The sequence below is a fragment of the Pelodiscus sinensis genome, chromosome 8 (genome assembly GCF_049634645.1).
Source record: "Pelodiscus sinensis isolate JC-2024 chromosome 8, ASM4963464v1, whole genome shotgun sequence".
Lineage (NCBI taxonomy): Eukaryota > Metazoa > Chordata > Testudines > Trionychidae > Pelodiscus > Pelodiscus sinensis.
The window spans coordinates 51,314,328-51,337,912 of record NC_134718.1 but is presented as its reverse complement, the minus strand read 5'-3'; the positions used below and the strand labels follow the sequence as shown (position 1 = coordinate 51,337,912).

The 23,585-nt window shown below is 43.7% G+C and overlaps 1 protein-coding gene across 10 annotated transcripts in view; it reads left to right on the top strand.

Annotated features, from left to right (window-relative positions):
• PTPRE (protein tyrosine phosphatase receptor type E) overlaps positions 1–23,585 on the top strand; it is a 266,865-nt gene that overhangs the window by 155,923 nt on the left and 87,357 nt on the right. For all 10 annotated transcript variants that reach the window (XM_075935266.1, XM_075935265.1, XM_075935269.1 and 7 more), the window contains one exon: positions 5,519–5,625. In XM_075935266.1, the coding sequence (XP_075791381.1) occupies positions 5,519–5,625 (107 nt within the window). The remainder of the gene's footprint in view (positions 1–5,518; positions 5,626–23,585) is intronic.

Here is a 23,585-nt window from a genome sequence, read left to right as displayed (position 1 = left end):
AAACAGTTTATAGCTGGCCCTTTAAGCAGGGAGAAGGCCCCCTGGCCTGAGTCCACACAGTAGTTTATAACTGGCCCTTTAAGCAAGGCCGAGTCCACAAAGCAGTTTATCATTGTAGCGGGGACGCACGCCAGGTAGGGGGACCCAGGCCCACCCTACTCCACCGGGTCCCAGCCCAGGGAGCGACCAGGTAACGGGTCACTCCCTCGGCGGGGCCATCCAGCCGAAACGCACCGAGGTTCTCGGGCCGGGAGAGGCAGCTCCCGCTCCTGCCCTGGGCCACTTCCTACCTGGATCCCCGGGCTTCCTTCCCCTGGACTTGCCCAGCTGGCTGCAATCTTGAGACCGGCGTCCCCTCGGCAGGCAGTCTCCGGGTTGCACCACCTCGCGTCCGCATCCCTTCCGGCCTCTCCTGGAGTCCCTGGCCACAGCTGAGGGAGAGCTCCCTTCTCCAGTCCTTCTCCTTCAGCTGTCTTCCCCGACTGAGTCCTGGCCCAGGCTTTTATAGCCCTGCTGCAGCCCGGGCATGCTCGGTAGGGCTGTGGGGGAGGGGCCTCTGCAGCCAGGTAACCCTGGCTGGGCCCTGTAGGTTCAGTGCAGGGCTGCCTCGCCCTGTCACAATGGGTTGTTCTTTTTTTAAGCTTGGATTCTGAGACTGGTTGATAATAGAATAATTTTAGGGTTTCATCTTATGCTGTAAGTGAGATTATCGATAAACAGAGAATGCTAAAGAAAAAAGCTACCTGAACTCTAATACTGTTTTAATTGAAAATTTTTCCAAAGTCCAGATAACACTCACAGCTGATGTTGTAATTATTGGTCACAGTCCTAGACCTTGAGCTATGTACTTATATCCTTCTGCCAGTAAGTTTCTTTTTCCTGAATTTGTGTCTCATCTTCAGAGAAACAGGAAGTTCTCGTACTTCTTACTCACCAATTCACTGTAATCGTTTTTTCTGGTGCCAATAAATCTGAACTTCTTTCTTTGAAAGTCCTCAGTTAACTTATTTTAAAGCTGATAGTTTCTACTGTTATTTTACAACTGTACATTTTCAAAAGGAAAATATTCTTAAACTTAATATAAAGCTAAGCAAATGGAGCTATTACTTTTATAGATGTGTCAACCAGTTTCATAGTTAACCAATAAATTGAACACTACAAGTGCAGTTCTTGATCTTTGCAAGTCCTTTGGCTTCACGGGGAGAGGAACACAGTTTACTTTGATAATGACCCTGTTTCAGACTACTCTGGGAAAAAGTGTATGTGTAAGTTTGCATCATGTAGTAAGGGTATTAAGGACTAGTCGATTCCATTCTCCCCCTCCCCCTTGCTGCCTCTATCACAAAGAGGGAGAAGTAGGGGTACTTCAAAGTGGCAGTACTGCACAGCTATATGGTGCTGCCCCTTTGATACGCCAAAGCGGCATTCAAAGGGGCAGTGCCTTGGAGCCCGGGGTCAGCTGGGGAGTCCTCGGTTGATCCCAGGCTCCACGTGGCATTTTATTTTGGGAGTCCCCAGCTGACCTCGGACTCCTCAGTACAGCATGGAGCCCAGGGTCAGTGAGAGACTTAGTCCCCCACTAATCCTGGGCTCCATGGCTTTGAAATACACAAGAGCCCCCACTGGAGACTCTTGTACATTTCAAAGCAGGCATGCCTGGTGCAGCCCAGAGTCAGCAGGATTTCCTGCTGGCCCCGGGTTGCACACGGAGTTCCTCATTCCTCCTTTGAAATGTACAAGAGCTCCAGCGGGGGCTCTTGTACATTTCAAAGGAAGAACGCGGAAGTGCCTATTGAGTAGTCGATGGAAATACCATTGACTAGTGGACTAGTCAATTAACCACAATATAACATCCTTATCATGTAGAAGATGTCACTTTTGAAACTAAATCCACCTGTTCCACGGTGATTGTTTTGGTTTGCTCAACATTGTACCAGCAACCCACACTCAAAGGGCAGTTTGGCTCCCCTCAATGACTGGGACAAGAGGCACATTGCCTTACTGCTGGCTATGCTCTATATGCAAAGGGATATGAGGTGCTCTAGGATTCTCCTACTCTGGGGAAATCTTTAGACCAGTGTTTCTCAAAGTGGCCCACGAACCACTTTTAGAAAGCTGCTAACTGGCTGCACTGGTGTGTTTGTTTACCGACATTGCGGCCACGGAGCCTCATGGTTCCCATTGGCTCTGGTTTTGCCATTTTGCCGCCACTTCCTGTAGCTCCTGTTGGCTGCAAACAGCGAAACTGAGCCAATGAGAGCCACAAGGCTCCATGGCCACAGTGTCAGTAAACAAACACACCAGCCCAGCCAGTTAGTAGCTTTCTCAAAGTGGTTTCATGGACCACATTGAGAAACACTGCCTTAGACAGATAGAATGGCTTTGGCAGACAGATCCATTCACTTATTCACCACTTTATTTAGCTCAGGTGTGCGCAACACATGGGAGGTCACAGCGCTTGGATCCGGCTGGCCACTTTTCCTGGCTTCCTGGCTCGGCACCAGATGTACACGTGGGGGTAGGGGAATGGCAGGAGAGTGGCCCGACAATTAAAGGGTCTGCTTTTTTACTTAATTTGCTTAAGCAAATTCGGCGGCCCCTGTGGGGCTCGCAAATGAAAAAAGGTTGCGCACCACTGGTTTAGCTCACCAGTGAAAAATATCAGGACTATTGTAAGAATTGCTCGGTAGTTTGAATAAGAGCTTAATGCCAAAAGAGATGATGCAACAGGTCAGGATTCACTGCTGCAGTGCCTCCTGCTGGTTTCCATGGGAATTAGTTCTTCTTCAACTTTGGACCACCTTCTGCTGGCCAGGTTGTGCTCCCCCACATCTTCAGGCCCCAGAAGGCTCATTCCACCTGGATGTGGGCCCTGCTTAGGCGGGTATTGAATTGGCCCCTGCTGGGGTCCAGGTGGCCCATATACAGCTTCATCAGCCATGACATGAGGGGGTAGGCGGTGTACCCCATGATGTACAGTGGCATCTGCAATTCCCCAACCTGAAAGTCACACTAGAGGAAGAATGTGCCAGCCTCCAGCTTGTGGTAGAGGCTGGAGTTTCTGAAAATGCAGGTGTCATGCACCATCCCAAACGAAAATGTCCATGAACTGAACCAGGGCCTGCAGCACCATTGAGAAATAGCCCTTGTAGTTGATGTATTGGGCAGCTCAATGTTGTGGTGCTTGGATAGGAATATGAGTTCCATCTATGGCTCCCCCACAGTCGGGGAAGCCTAGGGTAGCAAATCGGCCATGATGTGGTCCAGGTCTCTCAGGTGGATGACCCTGCACAGCAGGAAAGAGTTGATGGCTCTCGTCACCTGCAGAAGGAGACAAAGAAACACACAAAACAGAGAATGAGAAGGGGTGCCTGAGCCATTGGGAGGTCCATGAGGCCCCCCCTTCTTCCCTCCTCAACACCCCAGGAGCCACCCCATGAGGCCCCCCCTTGGACTGTGTGAGGACAGGTCTGCAAAACTCCCCGGGGATGGGGCTTCACCCCCAGCACAGCCCCCACACTGCCCTGCCCCTTTCTCTTGGGTCCCCCTTTCCAGTACTTGCCCCCCTTCGAGGGACTACAGACTGAGAGTGCCTTACCTCCATGAGGAGGGCCCCGACAGTAGACTTTCCCACACTGAACCAGTTGCCCATCAACCGGTAGCCGTCTGGGGTGGCGGTGATGGTGACCCGCTTCTTCAGGGGGATGGCGGGTCGCATCTGGGTGTCCCATTGATGGAGGGCAGGTGCATTCCAGGCACACAGCTCAATAAAGGTGGCCTTCCTCATTCAGAAGTTTTGGAACCACTGCTGGTCATCCCACCAGTTGGAACTGGTGTCCAGTCTCCAGAACCTGCTCTTTACTGTGGGGTGCGGTTGCAAGGGCCTTGCTCCCACACACAGGGAATTGGTCTCGATGAGCTCGGTATCGAGCTCCTGCAGGGCCAGAAAGGCAGCGTACACAAACTGCCACAGAAACTGCAGCATGGCAGTGTGGGGCATTGACATGCCCAGAGGCAGCTCCAACTCCATGGCAAGGAGTATGCAGTGGTGTCCAAAAGCTGGGCCACCGGAGCATACACAGCAAAAGGTTTTCTGTCCCTCGGAGAAGTAGGCAAGCACGCAGCAGAAGCAGAGAAATGGCTGTCCAGGGGGGTCCCTTTAAGGCCGCGTCTCAGCTAGCCTTAGGCAACAGAACCCAAAAGCAGCTGCTGACCTAATGCCCTGCCTGAACTGGTTCCGGGTGGCCTTAAATGTGAGAGAGCGTCCAATAAATGCAGACGCTATCTTTCGAAAAAGCACATCCCTTTTTCGTTGCGCTTTTGGCATCTGGACACGCTCTTTCGAAATAAGCTTGCAGTCTAGACGTAGCCTCAGTTACCCATCTCTTTCACTGGTTGACTGTGCCCTTTCCTCATGGTACTATATCCTATGGCAGTGCCCATGCCCTCTCCTATACCCACCTTGTCTCAGTGAACCACTGCCAGTGTCATCTCATCTTGGCCTCAGGGGCAAAGTGCAATCTGAAATGGTCACTCATCATTGGCAAGGGGCTGATCCTGCTGCCTTCCTGCACCCCTAGTATCCTCAGGCCTTGTCTCAGTCCCTGTAGCCTGGGAGTGGAATCAGGCCAGTTCCCCAGCTTCGCCTCCCCTCCCCAGCACTGCTCAATCTCAGGAAGCCTCTGTAGTTTCCTTGACAGCCTGATCCCTCCTTCTGCACAGCTGGAGCAAGTGTGTGCTCATCTGCATTCCAGGAGCCTTTATTTATACTACCCCAGCTGGTCCTGAATGTACTGCTATGTACCTAAGCTGCTGGCTCCATAGTCTCAGCTCTCTCCCAGGGCTGGGTTTAACACTTGTTTCACCTAGAGCAGGATGACTGCCCCCTACAAGCCATTAGATCATGTAGTTTGACCTCATATATAACATAAACTATTAAATTTTTGCCATTTACATGTGTATTTAGTTCAATAGCTCATGTTTGACTCAAATATATCTACTCTGAAAGACATCCAGTCTGGATTAGATGGCATTATGAGATGGAGACTCCACCATTTCCCATGGTAGTTTGCTCTAGGGGTTAAACATCCCCTCTGTTAAACATTTGTTTTTTTTCTTCTGACTTAGTCTAGCTTCAGCTTCTAGCCATTGGTTCTTGTTATGCTTTTGTCTGCTGAGATCCTGAGGATCTGTGCAATCCTTTGCTTACAGGGTCTGTGCTTCGTAGTACAGTAGCTTTTTATGTCTGATTATGGGGTAGCAAATGTCTTTGTAATTTTGAATACTAGCTAATAATTCTTTGGTTGAAATATTTTTAAATAATTTCTAATTTAATATATGTGCTTGATTGTTTTTTCCTCCTCCATCATAGATTAATATTAAACAGGACAACAGGAGAGAATAAAACATGTTTTAAATCTATTGTAGATCAGGAATGATTTTTTTTACCATGCTTTAAGAGGGAAAAAATTAATAATTTGCCTTTAAAATTTGTTTCCATATTATCTTTGCTTTGCAGAACCATCATGGAACAGTCCAATTCATTCTTGATTATTTGTATTAGTTTTCTACTTGTTGAAGCTTCAGCGCACAATGAAACTGCATCACCAAATAACACAACAACAGGTAAGGAAGCATTTAATTCTTTGGGTTAGTTAGGGGTAAGACCCAATACTCTCAGACTCCTGAATGTTTCTCTGTTTTCTCTGATATACAGGCAGTCCCCGAGTTACATGGATCCGACTTACGTCGGATCCGCAGTTACGAACGGGGTTTGCTGCCCGTCTCCCTGGTCTGCTGGAGACCAGCAGACCAGGGAGACAGGAAGCAAAGCCTCTGAGGATGCCGGCAGCGGGACAGCCGCGGCGCGTCTGGGCTGTCCGCTGCCCGCGTGCTCCGCGGCTTTGCTCCACGTCTCCCCAGACCAGGGAGATGGGGAGCAAAGCCGGGGAGCACGCAGGCAGCGGACAGCCCAGACGCACCGCGGCTGTCCCGCTGCCGGCGTGTTCCGCGGCTTTGCTCCCCGTCTCTCTGGTCTGCTGGAGACCAACAGATCAGGGAGACGGGGAGCAAAGCGGAGCAAAGCCGTGGAGCACGCGGACAGCCCAGACGCGCCGCGGCTATCCCGCTACCGGCGTGCTCCGCAGCTTTGCTCCACTTTGCTCCCCGTCTCCCTGGTCTGCTGGACACCAGCAGACCAGGGAGACGGGGAGCAAAGCCGCGGAGCATGCAGGCAGCAGGAAAGCCGCGGCGCGTCTGGGCTGTCCGGCTGCCCCAGTGCTCCACGGCTTTTCTCCGGACGCCTGTGGTACAGCAGCTGAGGCGCTGCCGGTTGGTCCCGTAGCGCCGCTCTGGGCGTTACGGGACCAACCCGGCAGCGCCCCAGCTGCTCTGCCCTAGGTGTCCTGATTCAGCCACTGCTGGTCAGTTTCAGCAGCGGCTAAATCAGGACGTCTGGGGCAGAGCAGCTTGGGTGCTGCTGGGTTGGTCCAGTAGCACCGAGGAACGGCGCTACTGGAGCAACCCAGCAGCACCCAAGCTGCTCTGCCCCAGGCGTCCCCAAGTCAGCCGCTGCTGAAACTGACCAGCGCTGACTACAGGAAGCCCGAGGCAGAGTTGCTCTGCCCTGGGCTTCCTGGAATAAGCCGCTGATCAGTTTCAGCAGCAGCTGACTTGGGGACGCCTGTGGTTTTTAAGATGAATCTGTATGTAAGAATTGGCGTCCAGATTCAGCCTGTTGAAACTGATCAGCAGCTGATTCCAGGAAGCCCGGGGCAGAGCAACTCTGCCTGGGGCTTCCTGTAGTCAGCCGCTGGTCAGTTTCAGCAGCGGCTAAATCTGGATTCCAGTTCCGACTTACATACAGATTCAACTTCAGAACAAACCTACAGTCCCTATCTTGTACGTAACCCGGGGACTGCCTGTACTCTCACACATCCTTTTTTTTAATTGGCGGGAGAGGAACTTTTTATTAGGACAAAGTTTTTCTTGTATATGTACTTTGAATGAAAGCTTTTCCATTACAAGGACAGACCATATTTCACTAGTCCACAATTCCATAGGAAAGAAGTCACATTTTTCTAATAGTGTGAAATCAAAGTCTTACTGCTAATAATAAAAAATAAGTCTTAGAGGGTAGCAGTGTCAGTCTGTAACTTTTAAAACAATGAATAGTCCCTGTGGCACCTTTAGAGACTAACAAATGAGACTAATAGATGAGTTCCAACTTATCTGATGAAGTGGGTTTTATCCACGAAAAAGCTCATGATTCTGTATGTATTTTTGTTAGTCTCTAAGGTGCCACAGGACTATTTATTGTTAATAAAAATAACTTAATTTTGTCATTCTGTTTAAAACATAGATCCTTTTCTAGAGCATTAAGTAAGCAGGTCAAGGGAGCTATAAGAAGCTGGCATTTTATCATGAGATGAATCTCTTTAATAATTTCCTTCCAAAATAAATATATTTGGACATGATTTTTTACAATTTGAGTTTTAACAGTTAAAGCTTTAACTTTTCAATCTATTGTCAATCAGTTGTTGTCAATCCTGCTATGTGTCACTCCTTCATAATTTTGCATAACCGTGAAAATTTTATTTAAAAAAAATAAAAAAATGTACTTAAAAAGAAACATTGCTATCTATTGACATTTAAAAAAAATAAAATTGAATTCTTCTAAGCCTATCCTTTAACCCAGCTGATTGCATTTTTTAATTTGTGAATAATAATAAAATAACAATAAGCCATATTTAGTGAAAATAGTGCCCTCCGCTTTATAGGATTATACAAAAATATAGAACTCGCGCTTTGCCATTTGTTTCCATGTGTACTTTAATAGTGCATCCTGCCATGTTGTTAATGTATGTTAATGTAATGTCAGAGATACCAAAAAGGATACACAGGAAAAAAAATAGTACTTGTGATAGGAAATTAATCTTTACCAAGGCTACCTATCAGCCAAGAAATGTCATATGTATTCCATTTCTCCATGCCTTTTATTATTTTACTCCACAGTGGAAGGTAATTTATCTTAAAAAGATTTTTTTTTTCTTTCTACATACAAGGGTTCTTAAACTGGGAGTTGTATCCTTTAGGGAGTCAGGGGCAGGGAGGGGTATGTGACTATATGTCTCTCTGTTAGCTAAGTCTTCTGTGAAGTCTGTAGTAGTAAGTCTGCCATGAAAAGTGATCCTAAGAAGGGGTAGCACTCAGAGGCTTGCTCTGTAAAAGGGGTAGTCAGTTAAAAAAAAAAGGTTTGAAAAGCAATGTTTACAGTATTTATTCCTAAATATTTGAAAGATTTCTTTATCCATTTTAGTTTATGTAGCTGGCAACAGTTTGTTTTGATGCTTTCAGAAGTATTAATTCCTAAAATTTCAGATTTCTCTGTTGGATACCAAAGTTCTGAATAACAGGAAGATGCAACAGATAGATGTTGAACATAATGGAGAGAGGACAAGGGTTACAGCATTAGCAGCACAAGGTTGCTTTTCTTAACAAAGTGTCAGCTGAAGTTTGGAGGTGGTGGGGATTGTAGATCTTCATAGTTTTTTATTTAAAAAATAAGTTGAAAGAGAGAAGGATGTTTAGTATACACACCATTTAAGAAGATCACAAGTTATTTACTTAAAATGTCTACTCTGCTGTATATTTAAACAGTCTTTAAACAAGATATTAGAGGGGTAGCCGTGTTAGTCTGAATCTGCAAAAGCGACGAGGAGTCCTGTGGCACCTTATAGACTAACTGAAGTGTAGGAGCATAAGCTTTCGTGGGCAAAGACCCACTTCGTCAGATGCATGTAGTGGAAATTTCCAGAGGCAGGAATAAATATGCAGGCCAGGATCAGGCTGGAGATGATGAGGTGGATCCAATCAAGGAGGATGAGGCCCACTTCTAGCAGCTGATCTGGAGGTGTGAATTCCAAGAGAGCAGAAGCTGCTTTTGTAGTTAGCGAGCCATTCACAGTCTTTGTTTAATCCAGAGTTGATTGTGTCAAACTTAAAGATGAACTGTAGCTCAGCAGTTTCTCTTTGAAGTCTGGTCCTGAAGTTTTTTTGCTGCAGGATGGCTACTTTTAGATCTGCAATTGTGTGTCCAGGAAGATTGAAGTGTTCCCCTACAGGTTTTTGTATGTTGCCATTCCTAATATCAGATTTGTGTCCATTGATTCTTTTACGTAGGGACTGTCCAGTTTGGCCGATGTATATAGCAGTGGGGCATTGTTGGCACATGATGGCATATATTACGTTGGTAGATGTGCAGGAGAATGTACCAGTGACAGTATGGCTGATCTGGTTAGGTCCTGTGATGGTGTTGCTGGTGTATATATGTGGGCAGAGTTGGCACTGAGGTTTGTTGCAAGGATTGGTTCCTGAGTTCGAGTTATTATGGTGCGTTGTGTAGTTGCTGGTGAGAATATGCTTCAGGTTGGCGGGTTGTCTGTGGGCAAGGACCGGCCTACCTCCCAAGGTCTGTGAAAGCGAGGGATCGTTGTCCAGGATGGGTTGTAGATCACTAATGATGCGTTGGAGAGGTTTTAGCTGGGGACTGTAGGTGATGGCCAGTGGTGTTCTGTTGGTTTCTTTCTTGGGCTTGTCCCGTAGCAGGAGGCTTCTGGGTACACGTCTGGCTCTGTTGATCTGTCTCCTCACTTCCTCGTGTGGGTGTATCGCAGTTTACAGAAGGCTTGTTGAAGATCTTGTAGGTGTAGGTCTCTGAGGGGTTGGAGCATATGCGGTTGTACCTCAGTGCTTGGCTGTAAACAATGGACACAATCAACTCTGGATTAAACAAAGACTGTGAATGGCTCCCTAACTACAAAAGCAGCTTCTGCTCTCTTGGAATTCACACCTCCAGATCAGCTGCTAGAAGTGGGCCTCATCCTCCTTGATTGGATCCACCTCGTCATCTCCAGCCTGATCCTGGCCTGCATATTTATTCCTGCCTCTGGAAATTTCCACTACATGCATCTGACGAAGTGGGTCTTTGCCCACGAAAGCTTATGCTCCTACACTTCAGTTAGTCTATAAGGTGCCACAGGACTCCTCGTCGCTTTTTTAAACAAGATAGATTATATGTTACTACTACTTATATGGCATCCCTATTTTTGGAGCCCATTCTGTACAGGTCTCTGCTAACCTCCTTTTGCTACACTTAGGATAACACATTGTCCTTCTACAATCTTTTTCTGCTTCATGTTTTTCTGCCATCAAGTTTTCCTCACAGTGCCTATAAACATGTATCCCTTGATGAACTTTGTAAAATGTGCTCTACAAATTGAATCATTCTTTTTATAAGATTTCTAAGTAAAATTTGCTGAGTTCCAGGCCTTTCCAGAATTTTTCATTGGGTACTTGGTCTATCCTTGATATTTTAATAATTATTCTATCATTTGATTGTTTTAATGTTCATGTTCACATCCACAATATAAGCTTTTAAGAGTCAGAATTCAAATGTATCCCTTCTGATCATATGTTTTTTCTTACAGAATGTCTCCTTTATTCTTTTTATTTTGGTGCCGACTTCAGCATCCAGTCATCCATCTTTTGAAATGCTTTCTAAGTAATAGTAATTTCTCATTTAACGTATAGCTGTGGTGTTCGCTGGAATCTTGTGTTTTCCCACGATCCTTTCATACCACCATGGTTTTTGTCTTAGCCACATTCAGCTGTAGATCCTATTCTTTCTGAAGTCTTTTTAGGGTTCGAGCCTCACCCTCAATGTGGACCTGGCACCCTTGGGACATAGGAAGGATAAGGGGGCCATGGAGGTTGGGGGGGTCCTCCAGTGGCACAGTAGATAAGGTACCTGCCTTCACAGCCAGAGGTCAAGGGCTCAAGCCCCATCCTGGCACCCCTGGGACATAGGAAAGATAAGGGAGGCCCTGAAGGCACAGAGGCTGGGGGCTCCTCCAGTGGAGGAGTGGACTAGGGGATACAACACTTGCCTGAGGAGGGCAGGGTTGTGGGTTGAAGTCTCAGCCCCACTCCCACTCAGCAGCTCAAACCCTACCCACCCTAGGAGTGACCAGACAGACAACACAGCATAAGGGACCCACCAAAGGTGGGTGAGGTGGGCTCTTTTGCATTAGTCAAAAGAATGTCATCTGCATAGTGAATGTTATGCACCCATTTTTCATTAATCTTAATACCTTCTTCTGTTTCTTTGATTAATTTGATCAAACACTTCCTATAAAAGTTGAATCCAGTTTATGGCATTATATAACCTTGTCTCACTCTTGTTTTAATCCCTATTAGGTTTTTATTTTCTTCTCCCATTATAATCACTTTCATAATTGTTTTATTACTCAATGCTCATATCCATCCATCCCTACAGATCTTAATATATTAAACAATTTGGAGTTGTTGATTCTGTCATGCTTTTTGAAAGTCAGTGAAACACAAGTGTAATGTTTTCCCCATTTCAATTACTCTTTCTAATAAGAGGTTCAAGTTAATAATGCTGTTTATTGTGCCCTTTCAGTTTGTAGCTATATTATTTTTCACTTACTTTCTTCTCAGTCTTTCCTTGTATTCAGTCTTGAACAACTCTCAAAAGTTGTGATGCTGTATTTTTTTTACAATTCAGAATGTTTTGGAGGACGGGGTATGCAGTGAAGCTGTAAAATCTGGCAGTCCTCCTGTCTCAAACACATTCTTCATAATCTCTGTCCAAGCTTTCAAGCGTTCATTCCCTATGCCAGTATTCCATCCAGACCTAGTGCTTTTCCTTTTCAGTTGGTCTTTGTTTTAATTATTGATCTGAAACGCTTTTTCTTGGTAATGACTTCAAAGTTTCATCCTATATAGAATTTGGCTTTCTGTAACTTGTTTTGGTATAATGTTCAATCTCAATACCAATTTTTCTGTACCTAGAGGTGATTGTGATAAAATCAATTTGGTTTTAATATACTCCTTATGGTGATTCCTTTATGTGCCTTGTGCTTTCTTTTTTTGCTAAAAATAGGTATTGGAAATAATGAGGTCATGGATCTCACATAATTCTACGAGTCTTTTTGCTTTGTCATTTCTTTCATGAAGGTCAAATGGGTCTACTGCCACAGACATTATTTAGAATTGCCACTCCCCCCTCCCCACAACTGATTTTTTGTTGCATCTTCCATGTTTTCATGTGTGTTCTCTGAAAACATTATCTAGCAGGGATGTAAAAGTTTAACTGGTTAGCCTCACTCTTAATGGGTGAGGCTTATCAGTTCCGGTTAGCCAGTAGGGGCTGGAGCAGCTCTCCACCCACTATGGGCAGGGGGCTGCTCCAGACCCATGAGGCCTGCTGGAGAAACCACTGTCTGTGGCTCCCCGGTACAGGTTACACATTGGTTCCTCGAGAGAGTGCGAGCAAGGACTGTTGGCCCCACTCTCAGGCTATGTCTACACTATGGGGGTTTTCTCGGATACCAGAGGTATCCCAGAAAAACTCCACCCATGTCCAAGGAACGCATATGCTCTTCAGGTTTTTGGGGTTTTTTTTGCCACGAGGAGGGCTCTTCCGAAAGAGGAGGCTTTTCCAATATTTGGCCCAGTGTAGATGGGCCAAATGTTGGAAAAGCCTCTTCCTAAAAAACTATCGGGAAAAAGTTACGCAAATTGCGCAGCGCAATTTGCGTACCTTTTTCCGGTAGATCAGTGTAGTGTAGACATAACCACAGGGAGCCAGCTGCAGAGTCCACAGCAAAATCTCTTCCTCAAGAACGGGACTGGCAGAAGCCTTTGCTAGCACCGTTCCTGTGGAGGCTTCTCTCTGGGCTCTGCAGTATAAAACTTATTTAAGCTTTATACTGCAGAGCCCCACAGCCCATGTAAGCATGTAACTACTATGATTTTTAGAGGTTGCACAGTTACCATTTTAACCACATTTTATGACAGTAACTATAAGAAATTTAAGTTACTTTCATCCCTGGAGTGAACCAAGATGAGCCAGAAAAAAATAGGATAACAATAAACCTTACAGAAAAGACATAAATGGAGAAATTTGGAGTAGTGCTCTGTTTTGGCTTAAGATTTGAAAACTAGAAGAAAATGTTATTGTAAAGCACATTGACTATAGCTTTTTTTTTTAATCATAGCAAATAATAAGAATTTGTAGAGATAACGGGGGGGGGAAGCATGTAATGTAATTCCCATTTTAAAAAATACTAAAAAAATTAAATAGAAAAAAATTTAACAATACCTTTTTTTAAGAAATCCAAAATAAAAATTAACTTCCTAAAATAACACTGTATTTTTGAAAAAGGCAACATTTAAATAAAGAATTACATTTTCCTTTTATTTTAAAAAAACGTAATTGAACAACCCCAGATGAATGTACTAGTGGGTTATAAAGGAAAGTATAACGTCTGTAAGGTAATGCAGAATGTTCCCGTGAAGAAAAATTATGCAAAACATGTATTTTTTTTCTTGGCAATTTGAAGCAGTGATGTAAGCCTGCAGAGCTGCAATGTGTAAGATTATTTATGTCAAGCAGTTATTCTGTTTCTGGGGACACAGAGGGTAACTGGTATAGCTTCAGTACTCTTTACTTGTGTCATGTCATCTTACAGACCACAGAGAGACACATATGCCTGATAGCAAAGATTAGGTTGAAAGAGGAACTCATTTTTCCTTTTCCACTTGCTTAAACATACTCAGGTAGATTCACTGTAGAATTAAGTACATTTGACCAGTCCTGCCCCCATTTCCGATGTTGGCATCTGTCCCAGTTTTCATTCATGTCTTCCACCACCAGTTTGCAGAACATTAGAAGAGATTCTTCTACTCCCTTTTCCCTATGAAATTATGAGTTTTTGCAGCATTACAATGAATTACTTTGGGAGATTGCATGTCAGCTTGTGTGACTGGCTCACAAATGTGACAACCTAATACTGTGAGAAGAACTCATAGCATTGTTTCACAACCAGTTTGCTCACAAAAGAATTTAACTAATGGATGTAATTTTATTGCAACAAAGCTTTGCATGAAATAAGGTTGAAATCTCCCAAAATCTTGAATCCTCTGAGAAAACACGAGGGAAGTTTTTTTTTTTTTAATTTCTCATGCCAATGTGTGTTTTTAGTTCCAATTTTTAGTTCCTACAGCTATTCAGAGATAATATTGAAAATAATTAGGTGCAGTAGTTTTAAATAGATAAAAGAGGCCAGTTTCAATGGTGCACCCTGGCTTACTTTCCGCTGTCCTGATTTGCATGTTTTATATTAAGGGCACGTCTAGACTTGCTTTCACTTTCGAAAGAAGATATGCAAATTCATGCCAAACTTGCATATCTTCTTCCGATCACTTTTTCAAATGAGGTTCTTTTGAAAAAGAAAGTAGTCTAGATGCAATTCTTTTGAGAGAAAAAACCCTTTTCCAAAAGAACCGTGTAAACCTCTTTTTTTTTTTAGGAAGAACGGTAATTTCAAAAAAGGTTTTTTTTCTCAAAAGAACCACATGTAGACTACTTTCTTTTTTGAAAGAACCTCTTTTGAAAAAGTGATCGGAAGAAGATAGGCAAATTTGGCATGAATTTTCATATCTTTCGAAAGTGAAAGCAAGTAAGTCTAGACGTGCCATGACAAATAGCGACCTAGTTGTATGTAAATAATGTATTGTAGTCTAGTTATAGGAACTGTATTAATTACATTTGCAGAGTGAAAACACTCTAAACTCAGAAAATGACAAACACAGTTAAATATGGAAAAGCTGTAAACTTTATTGTAATCTGAAATGTGATTAAAAAAACCCCTCTTCATAACATCGAACAATTTTGGCTCAATCTTAAAAGAGAAGTTCCTCGACTGAGAACAAATCTGCATAATTTGAGCCAGAAAAGTAGATGAATTAAAAAGTTAACAAGCACCGGTGACCTCTTGTGAAATTGTACTGGTATACGTTGCCCCAGCATTAATTATTAAGTCCCTTGCATCTGTCAGGCAGTTTGCATTCTGCTTCTGTTGCTTAAATAAGCTAATCATAATAGACTCATAGGTTGGCATTCAAAATATCATTAGTGGGCTCTGTGTTAGTATACACTGAAATAGGTACAGCAGTTCACACTTCAGAGCTGTCCCCATCAGTACCATGCACTCCCCCCCAACATTTTGTCTATCTATCAACTGTCTCTCACCACGTAGCTGGATTGGCAGCTCTAGACAGCAGAGGCTTTGCTCTCATTATAAAGTAAGTACAGTGTCTAGCACCAGGAGGAGGGGTTTGAGGGCCTGGGACAAATCAGTCCCCCCTAGCTTGGAGCCCTCACTGCATTGGCGGTTGGTCTGGAAGTGATAGATTTCCCTTCCAGGACTCACTGCCCTGACCAATAGCACCAGTCTGCAGGGACTCCTGAAGAGTGGGAGCTGAAGCGATCGCCTTCACCCATAGGACAGCTCTGCCTAGCAGAGTGGGATGCTGATTCCAGGCTTGGCCCTGTAGATGTTACTGTAATACAAATAAACTTAGTAATCTTTTTTATTTCTTAAGAACATGGTATTGAAACCAAAAGAGCTCACTAGGGTAATTACATCAGCTTAGATACATTGTATCACACCTTACATTTAACTGTTAATGTATTGCCTGTAATCTGTCTTTAGAGCTAAGGAAGACCTATCACATTACTGTTCTTTACTATTAATATAGTTTAATTATAGTTACTATTAATTTAGGTATATCTGACCCATTACAGAACATATAAAATCCTGGAGTGAATTGGAGCCTCCTAGAACTCAGTGGCAAAACACTCATTCATCTGAGGCCAGGATTTTACTCCATTCCCTACTTCAATCTAGTGTACAATCCTTGGTAAGGTGATTATTCTCAGCCCCAAAGAGACCAGTTTTTCAGAGATCAGCCTTGCTGTGATAACCAACTTGCATATGGAAATAGAGAGCCCCTATGGAGGATGCTAAGAAGCAAGTATAAACTTTGCAGGCACACAAGATTTACCAGTTCTAAGGAGTGTTTCAATAGGTCTTCATGATATTCTTTCTTGCCTGTCTTACCTGCTTTGGCGAGGAGTGAAATAGTTACGAAGGCTGGCATTTAAAATATCATTAGTGGGATCTGTGTTAGTATACACTGAAATATGTACAGCAGTTAACACTTCAGAGCTGTCCTTCAGGCTATCTGAAATCTCAGGTAGACATCATTTGATTGGTTTTACTTGGATCAAATTTTGAGTGTCTCCCCCCTCCCCCCAATCTTAACAGATGGTGACTGGTATTTTGTTTTAAATGAAAGCTGGGTAGATTCCAGAAAAAAATAGAGATCCCTGTTTGTGCTAATGCCCACCCTCAAATGGCACACCCTGTTGTCTGGGAAATGAGGGTTATAGGATCAGCCCTTTTTTGCTTTAGGGCAGCTGAACATAAAATTGATAAGTCAACTGGCATTTCTGAAATAGCCCAGTAATTAATTATAGGAAATGGGAAAGAGAAGTGGCTTGATAAATTGGTATCACTTTTTTATTTTATTTTAACTGATTTGGAGTTACATTTCTTAACCATATTATTAAAATTGGAAGAGACAGTTTGTCTAAAGAGACACTATTCATCTGCAGAGTTCATCACACTTAAATTCAATATAATTCTGAATAAATGTGGATAAAAGAAAACATATCTTCAATGTTTTAATTAACTCTTATATTAAATGATACAAGCAAGATGTGTCGTACAAACTAAATTGGATTTTTAAGAAATATCAAGGCCCTCTTTATTTAAATACAAATTAAGTACATATGTATAGAAAAAATGAATATTGATAGACAAAAAATGTATATGCTGCAGAAATGCTTTCCTGTATAAAGAGCCATGTTAATAAGATTATGCACTTATCTCTTGCTTTCAATAACCATTGAACTGTGCAATAAATAATTTTTAATCCAAAAATAAAGATTACTTGTTCCAGTGCCAAATATTCTCCATTTGAAGAGATTATTCTTACAGAAGGATAATAACAATTCAGTTCAGTCCCGCTGTCCTTCTGTGTATTTGCAAATTTGATGAAGGATCCAAAGTCACTATGAAAAGAGTATGCTAGTTTTGCTGCATATCAGTATTCCATATATATAGCCATATTAAAATGTGCACTCTATTTGACAATAATTGAGTATCTCTTCTGTCAGCATTGTTGTTTGCTGGAGTCATAGCATCCCGTGAAATGTAATACTATGCAATGAGCCAAAACTAACCTAATTAATATTTTATTTATTTTACTGATTTGTAATTACATTTCATATGTGTCTGTCTATTGTTCTGAGCACCTCCAAAGTAAATCAAAGCTTATGCTATCAAATACAATTCAACAAATATAATAAGCTACTTATACAGGTTGAAACTCTCTAGTCCAGCACCCTCGGCTGGTGCCATACCACATCTGGTGCCATACCACGTAAGGACAATATTGTCTAGTGGCATTACCAACACTTCAGTTGCTTTTTGGGCTCTTACGAGACATTTAGGGATAAATTAGAGCTAAATAACAGCACAGAACAACAAACTTTATGGGACTGCAGGAAACTTGACCACACCCATGATAAGTGCTGGATGGTTGTTGCCAGACCAGAGAGTGTTGGACTAGAGAGCTTCAGCTTGCATTATTGAAATATTAACTCAATGACCCATAATACTCCAAGTGCTCCTCAGTCAGGGTATGTCAACACTAGAAATTCTGTCACTGTAGTGACAGAAGTTTGGCAATAATGTAAATACACTATGGAATGGGTTTAAAAGCCATTTTCACTGGTTAGTCTTTCATACTAATCAACAATTATCCATCAGTTTTCTCTGGTGCTATTGTGTGTGTGTGTGTGTGTGTGTGTGTGTGTGTGTGTGTGTGTGTGTGTGTGTGTGTGTGTAAAATATATGGATCCAGTTACATTGGATTATGTTCAGAATTAGACCCATAGACCCAAACATCCCTCCTTATTTTAGAAACAGTCCTGCTCTTTTCATGTAAGAAAATGAGGCACAGTCAGAAATACAGCATCATTAGAAGAGGTGCTGAGACTAACTATTGAATATTTGTAAAGACAGTGCAGGAAAATCCTGGGCCTTTCAATGAAACACACTTTCAGACTTAATATTTTTTTTAAAAACCCAGATTTTTAACAATAACTTTTAGTTCTATTTCAGTAGCACCTAGGAGCCTAGTTGTGAACCAGCACTCCATTTTGTTAGATATTGTCCAGACACAGAACAAGTCTTTTTGTTGTTTCTTTATTCTTCCTCATTTCCTTCAGACTTTCTACATTGGTGTGTTATCCATCAGTGGGTTTTCTGATATCTTGTTTCACTGTAGTTTCTTTCTTCGTGCTTTCTTCTTTGTTCCCTCTGGGGGTTTTTTCCTTTCATTTTCATATTTATCAGTTTGACTCCTTGTTTTGTGTGTGTGTGTGTGTTCATGTTCCTCATTACAGTCAGTCACTGCAGAAAAGCCTGAACAAGTTGCTTTCAAAACACTGTTGATCCACCCCCTCAAATGTAGGTCGACAGACTTTATTTCAGGCTACAGGACTGTGCCATTGGCATACATTGGCACACAGTAGTCTTGATTCTCACTCCACAAGTTCAGTCATACCTCAGGTAAATAGTCATATGGCTTTTAAAGAAGAAGAGTTTGCTGCATGAGAATGAAGTAAATAAGCTTCAGTATGCAGCATAACTACACGTTGTCCATGCTTACCTGTCTCCATTACACTAAAGAACAAGGGGTCCTGTTGCACCTTAAAGACTAATAGATTTATTTTGGCGCACGCTATTATGGGTTTTTGCTCATGAAAGCTGATGCCCAAATAAATCTATTATTTTCTAAGGTGCCAGAGGACTTCTTTTTGTTTTTGAGGATACAGACTAATGTGGCTAACGTCTGATACCTATCACACTCAAGGTGATTCTCAGAACATGGAGTAAAGATCTATTTTTATTGAGCTAACATATGTAGCGCCCCCTCTCCACCTGGTTACCTTCTTTTAGAGCCAATCTCCTTTCAGGTTCGGATGGATAGGTCTGGGTTCTTCTGGATCCCGCCACCTACTCAATTTTATTCTTTCTGATTGATGTACTTGGCGGTGCCTCCACCCCCCTCACTCCTTCCTAGCAGGGTTGCCAGGGCAGCTTGGGAGGAAAATTCTAGCCCAGGATAATCCCCACGTATTCGCCAGATAGTTGGAGACTCCCAGAAAATAACACAAACACATACACTATAATAAACACAATTATATTAAACAGGAGACAATTATAACAGAACAGGGTAAAACATTATTTTTAGGGTCACCGGTGCCCTGCAACTGTGAAGTTAGTGTCCCGTTGGTACGCGTACTTTGTTGGGGCCCTTGATGACTGTTGACCACACAATCCTTCTCTGCAGAGGTTTAGCAGTGGGGCTGACTAGGTCCAGTACAGCCCAAAGGACTCACAAATGGGAGAAGGCAGCAAATCCCTCCACAGTTTAATATACTGCAGGTAATAAAATCCCCAAACAAATTCCCTGACTTACTAACTAAAAATTGGTGCACTCACACACTCCATGAATGAGCCTCAGGTTGAGAGATGACTCAGTCTCTGCAAAGGGGCTGCTCTCTTCTCACAGGGGTCCTCTTCAAGCAGGAACCAGGCTGCTTCGGTCCCAGAATTTCCCCTCACTGTGAAGGGGTGCAGGGCTCAAGATGCAGACCACACAACTGCACCAAAATTCAAAACTATAGCCTCCCAGCCCAGCCTCCAGACCCACACAGCAGGCAGCAGCCCTGAACTTGCTGCTAGAGCCCAGCTGACCATGCAGTGACTCTCTCACCCAGGGAGCTGGAGAGCCAACTCCGCCTGGCTGGGGAAGCCTCCCAGCAAACTCCACAACTGGGAATCAACAGTGGAGACATAAACCCAGCTGAGGGATCCTGCCTTCAGGTCCCTAGAGGCTAGCTCTCAGGGGGAACCCTGCATGCAGGCCTGGGGGCTTACTAGCTCCCACACACTCAGTCCTCCCCTTTTCCTGGCTGGCTCCAGACTCCCCTCAACAATGGTCTCTCCTTCCCCCTGGGAGGGGCATCTCACTCCCTGTGGGTTGCCAGGCAGACTCTGGCCCTGGTAGGGAGGGGGAGCCAAGGCAAACTCAGAGTGCCTCTCCCTGAGCTGCCAGCAGACAAAGCCCCAGGAATCCAAGCAATCTCCTTGGGGGTTACACTCTCCCTGTGCGAAAGTTCTTGCCGTCCTCGGCAAGGGTCATTTAACCACAAACATGCAAGGTCCTTTCCATCAGGTAATAGTATACATTGTTTAGTTGACAATAAATATCATTAGCCAATAAGTAAGTATTGCTGTGTCCACATACAATATTAATTTAAACATTAAATTGTTATTCAATTTACATTAATAACATTCTTACTATATTTAAATAAATGACTTAACCTTGGAGTCTCCATTGTTAACTATCAGACACAAACAATAATAGGCCACCCGCACCCATCTATTTACTAAATGCAGAGGGACAGAGGTGGAGGACCCTGGGACATCATAGGTGAGTTTCTGTACAGGTTTTCGCTCTCGTTCTGAACGTCGAAGTACAGGAGCTTCTTCATTCTCAGGGTTCTCAGCAGTAATGACTGCAGGACAATCAATGATTTCCCTCTCTGCAGGTTGCATGGCTTCTCCCACATCCTCTACAGGTGGAACCATCCTAGCTGGTAAACCACTTTCCTCTTCATGCTGTATTGTTGACTGAGGGGGTACAAAGGGTGCAGCTTCAGGGTTAAGTATTTGAGCTAGAGGAGGCTCAGATTCTCCCTCTCTAACAGTTTCTACCTCACATAGCTGCTCATGAAGCATAGGAGGTATTGGATAATAGGGGAAGAATTCCTCTTCACTGCTACTCTGTGAATGAGGATCATTTTCTCCAGAGGAGGTTAAAGACTCACTGTCTGCCTCCTCAGCAGATTCAAGTTGTGCAGTAAGGGTTCTTTCTGCAGGAACTTTCTTCCTTAGTCTTGAACGAGTAATGGGTCGCCGGGAGGAACCACATTCACTATTTTTCTCTTCACCTATTAACTGCCCCACTGGCAAGAGGTGGTTTCGGTGAATAGTCTTACAAACATTTTTTCCATTTTCCATCCTAAGGCGATATACAGGCAAGTCTGGTAGCTTATCAACCACTATGTAGGTGTCTGCATTCCACCGGTCAGCTAATTTATGTTTTCCAGTGAGACCTAGATTTCGGATTAAGACTCTGTCTCCTACCTGCAGATCCTGTTCACGGACCCGACTATCATATCTCTGCTTGTTAGCAAGGTTGCTTTTTGTGGCTGCTTGGGAGGCCAGTCTGTAAGCTTCCCGCAAGTCACGCCTGAGACTCTGAATGTACTGGAGATAAGTTGTTTCGCTAGCTTCATCAGAGGATATCCCAAAACATAAGTCAATTGGTAGCCTGGCTTCTCTGCCAAACATTAAATAATAAGGCGAAAACCCAGTGGACTCATTTTTAGTGCAGTTATAAGCATGCACAAGGTAACTGACATGCTCACTCCATCTGGTCTTTTGGGATGGATGTAGTGTTCCCAACATGTTTAGCAAAGTCCGGTTAAATCTCTCCGGTTGTGGATCTCCCTGGGGATGGTAAGGAGTGGTTCTGGACTTCCTTATTCCCAGGGTTTTTGTAAGTTCACGAATTAGTCTGCTTTCAAAATCTCTTCCCTGGTCAGAATGGATTCGGGCCGGGAAACCATAATGTACAAAGAATTTGTCCCATAAAATTTTGGCCACTGTACTGGCTTTTTGGTCTTTTGTGGGATATGCTTGGGAATACCTTGTAAAATGGTCAGTAACTACAAGTATACTGGAGTGGTTCTTTCTATCAGGCTCCAATGACAAAAAGTCAATGCACACCAATTGCATGGGTGCATCTGTAGCGATGTTCACCATAGTCGCTGCCTTTTTTGGCAGAGTCTTCCGCTTAACACACCGAGAGCACCATTTGCAGTGGTCTTCCACAGATGCTGTCATTTTGGGCCAATAAAACCGATCTCTGACCAGTTCCAAAGTCTTATCTACCCCCAAGTGACCATGATCATCGTGCAGAGACTTCAACACCATCTCCTGGTATTCTTGGGGTAAGACCAGTTGTTTCCGCACATGGCCTCTTACAGTCTGGGTGGTCCGGAATAACAAACCTTTGTTAATCACTAAACGATCCCACTCTTTTAAGAGAAGAATTGTGCCGGGGGAAAAGTTAGCCTTAGAGATGGGTTTTTCACCCTTTTCTACAGCTTCCAGCACAGGTCCAATATTTGAATCTTTCCACTGAGCTCTTCTCAATTCAGTCGGAGTTAACTGGGGCAATTCAAAAGTCTTTAGCCCAACGAGGTTTGCATAAATGGTAGGTATAGCCTTCTCAGACAACCCCAGTGTGTCAGCATATCTTTCCTCATTTACATAAGGGGACTGCACTTTTCCTATTACAGCCTTGCAGGTGGCACGAATAGCAGGAGATGGTATCTCCATCCACTCAGACTCTTCCTCGAGTGGGTTATGAGGGCGACGGGACAATGCATCTGCGTCTGCATTGGTTTGACCCGAACGGTACTGCAGCTTAAAGTCATAAGCAGCCAAGGCAGCCATCCATCGCTGACCAGTAGCATCTAGTTTAGCCGTGGTCTGCACATAAGTAAGTGGGTTATTATCTGTTTTTACTACAAAGGTCGCTCCGTATAGATAATCATGAAGTTTGTCCACAACAGCCCATTTGAGAGCTAAAAACTCAAGTTTGTGCACGGGATAGTGTCTTTCAGAGGCAGTCAACCCTCGACTGACAAACGCCACAGGTTTCCATTTATTCTCATAATTCTGATAGAGAACTGCTCCTAATCCATCAAGACTGGCATCTACGTGTAGTTCATAGGGCTTGGTAGGGTCTGCAAAGGTTAACACTGGTGCAGTGGTGAGTTTCTCAATAAGGGCATGGAAAGCGCTGTTGCATTCCTCTGTCCAACGGTCTCCAAATGGTTCATTCACCTTGAAATACCTCTCATTAGGACTTGCAAGCTTATGTTGGGGTGATCTCTTCCACGTTGGGGGGTATCCCCTTGTCAAATTGGTGAGCGGTCTCACAATGGAGGAGTAATTTTTTACAAATCGGCGGTAATATCCACAGAAGCCTAGGAAAGATTGTAAAGCTTTCAGGTCTTTGGGTACAGGCCAGGTGGTTAATGCCTCAATCTTCTCGGGATCAGTCGCCACACCTTCTGCTGACACAATATGGCCTACATATTTTACTCGGGTCTGACAAAATTGACATTTATCAAGTGACAGTTTCAACCCACTAGCGTCCAGGCGGTCTAATACTTTCATTAGTCGAGCTTCATGCTCTTCCAGAGTTTTCCCAAAAACAATTAAGTCATCCAAATACACCAGCACTTCTAACAAATTCATATCCCCCACTGTCTTCTCCATCAAACGCTGGAATGTAGCAGGAGCTCCTGAGATACCTTGGGGCATCCTCTCAAACTGGTAGAATCCCAAGGGACAAATGAAAGCTGTTTTCTCTTTGTCTTCAGAGCTCATCGGGATCTGGTAGTAGCCGCTTCGTAAATCTAAGACAGAGAACCATCTGCT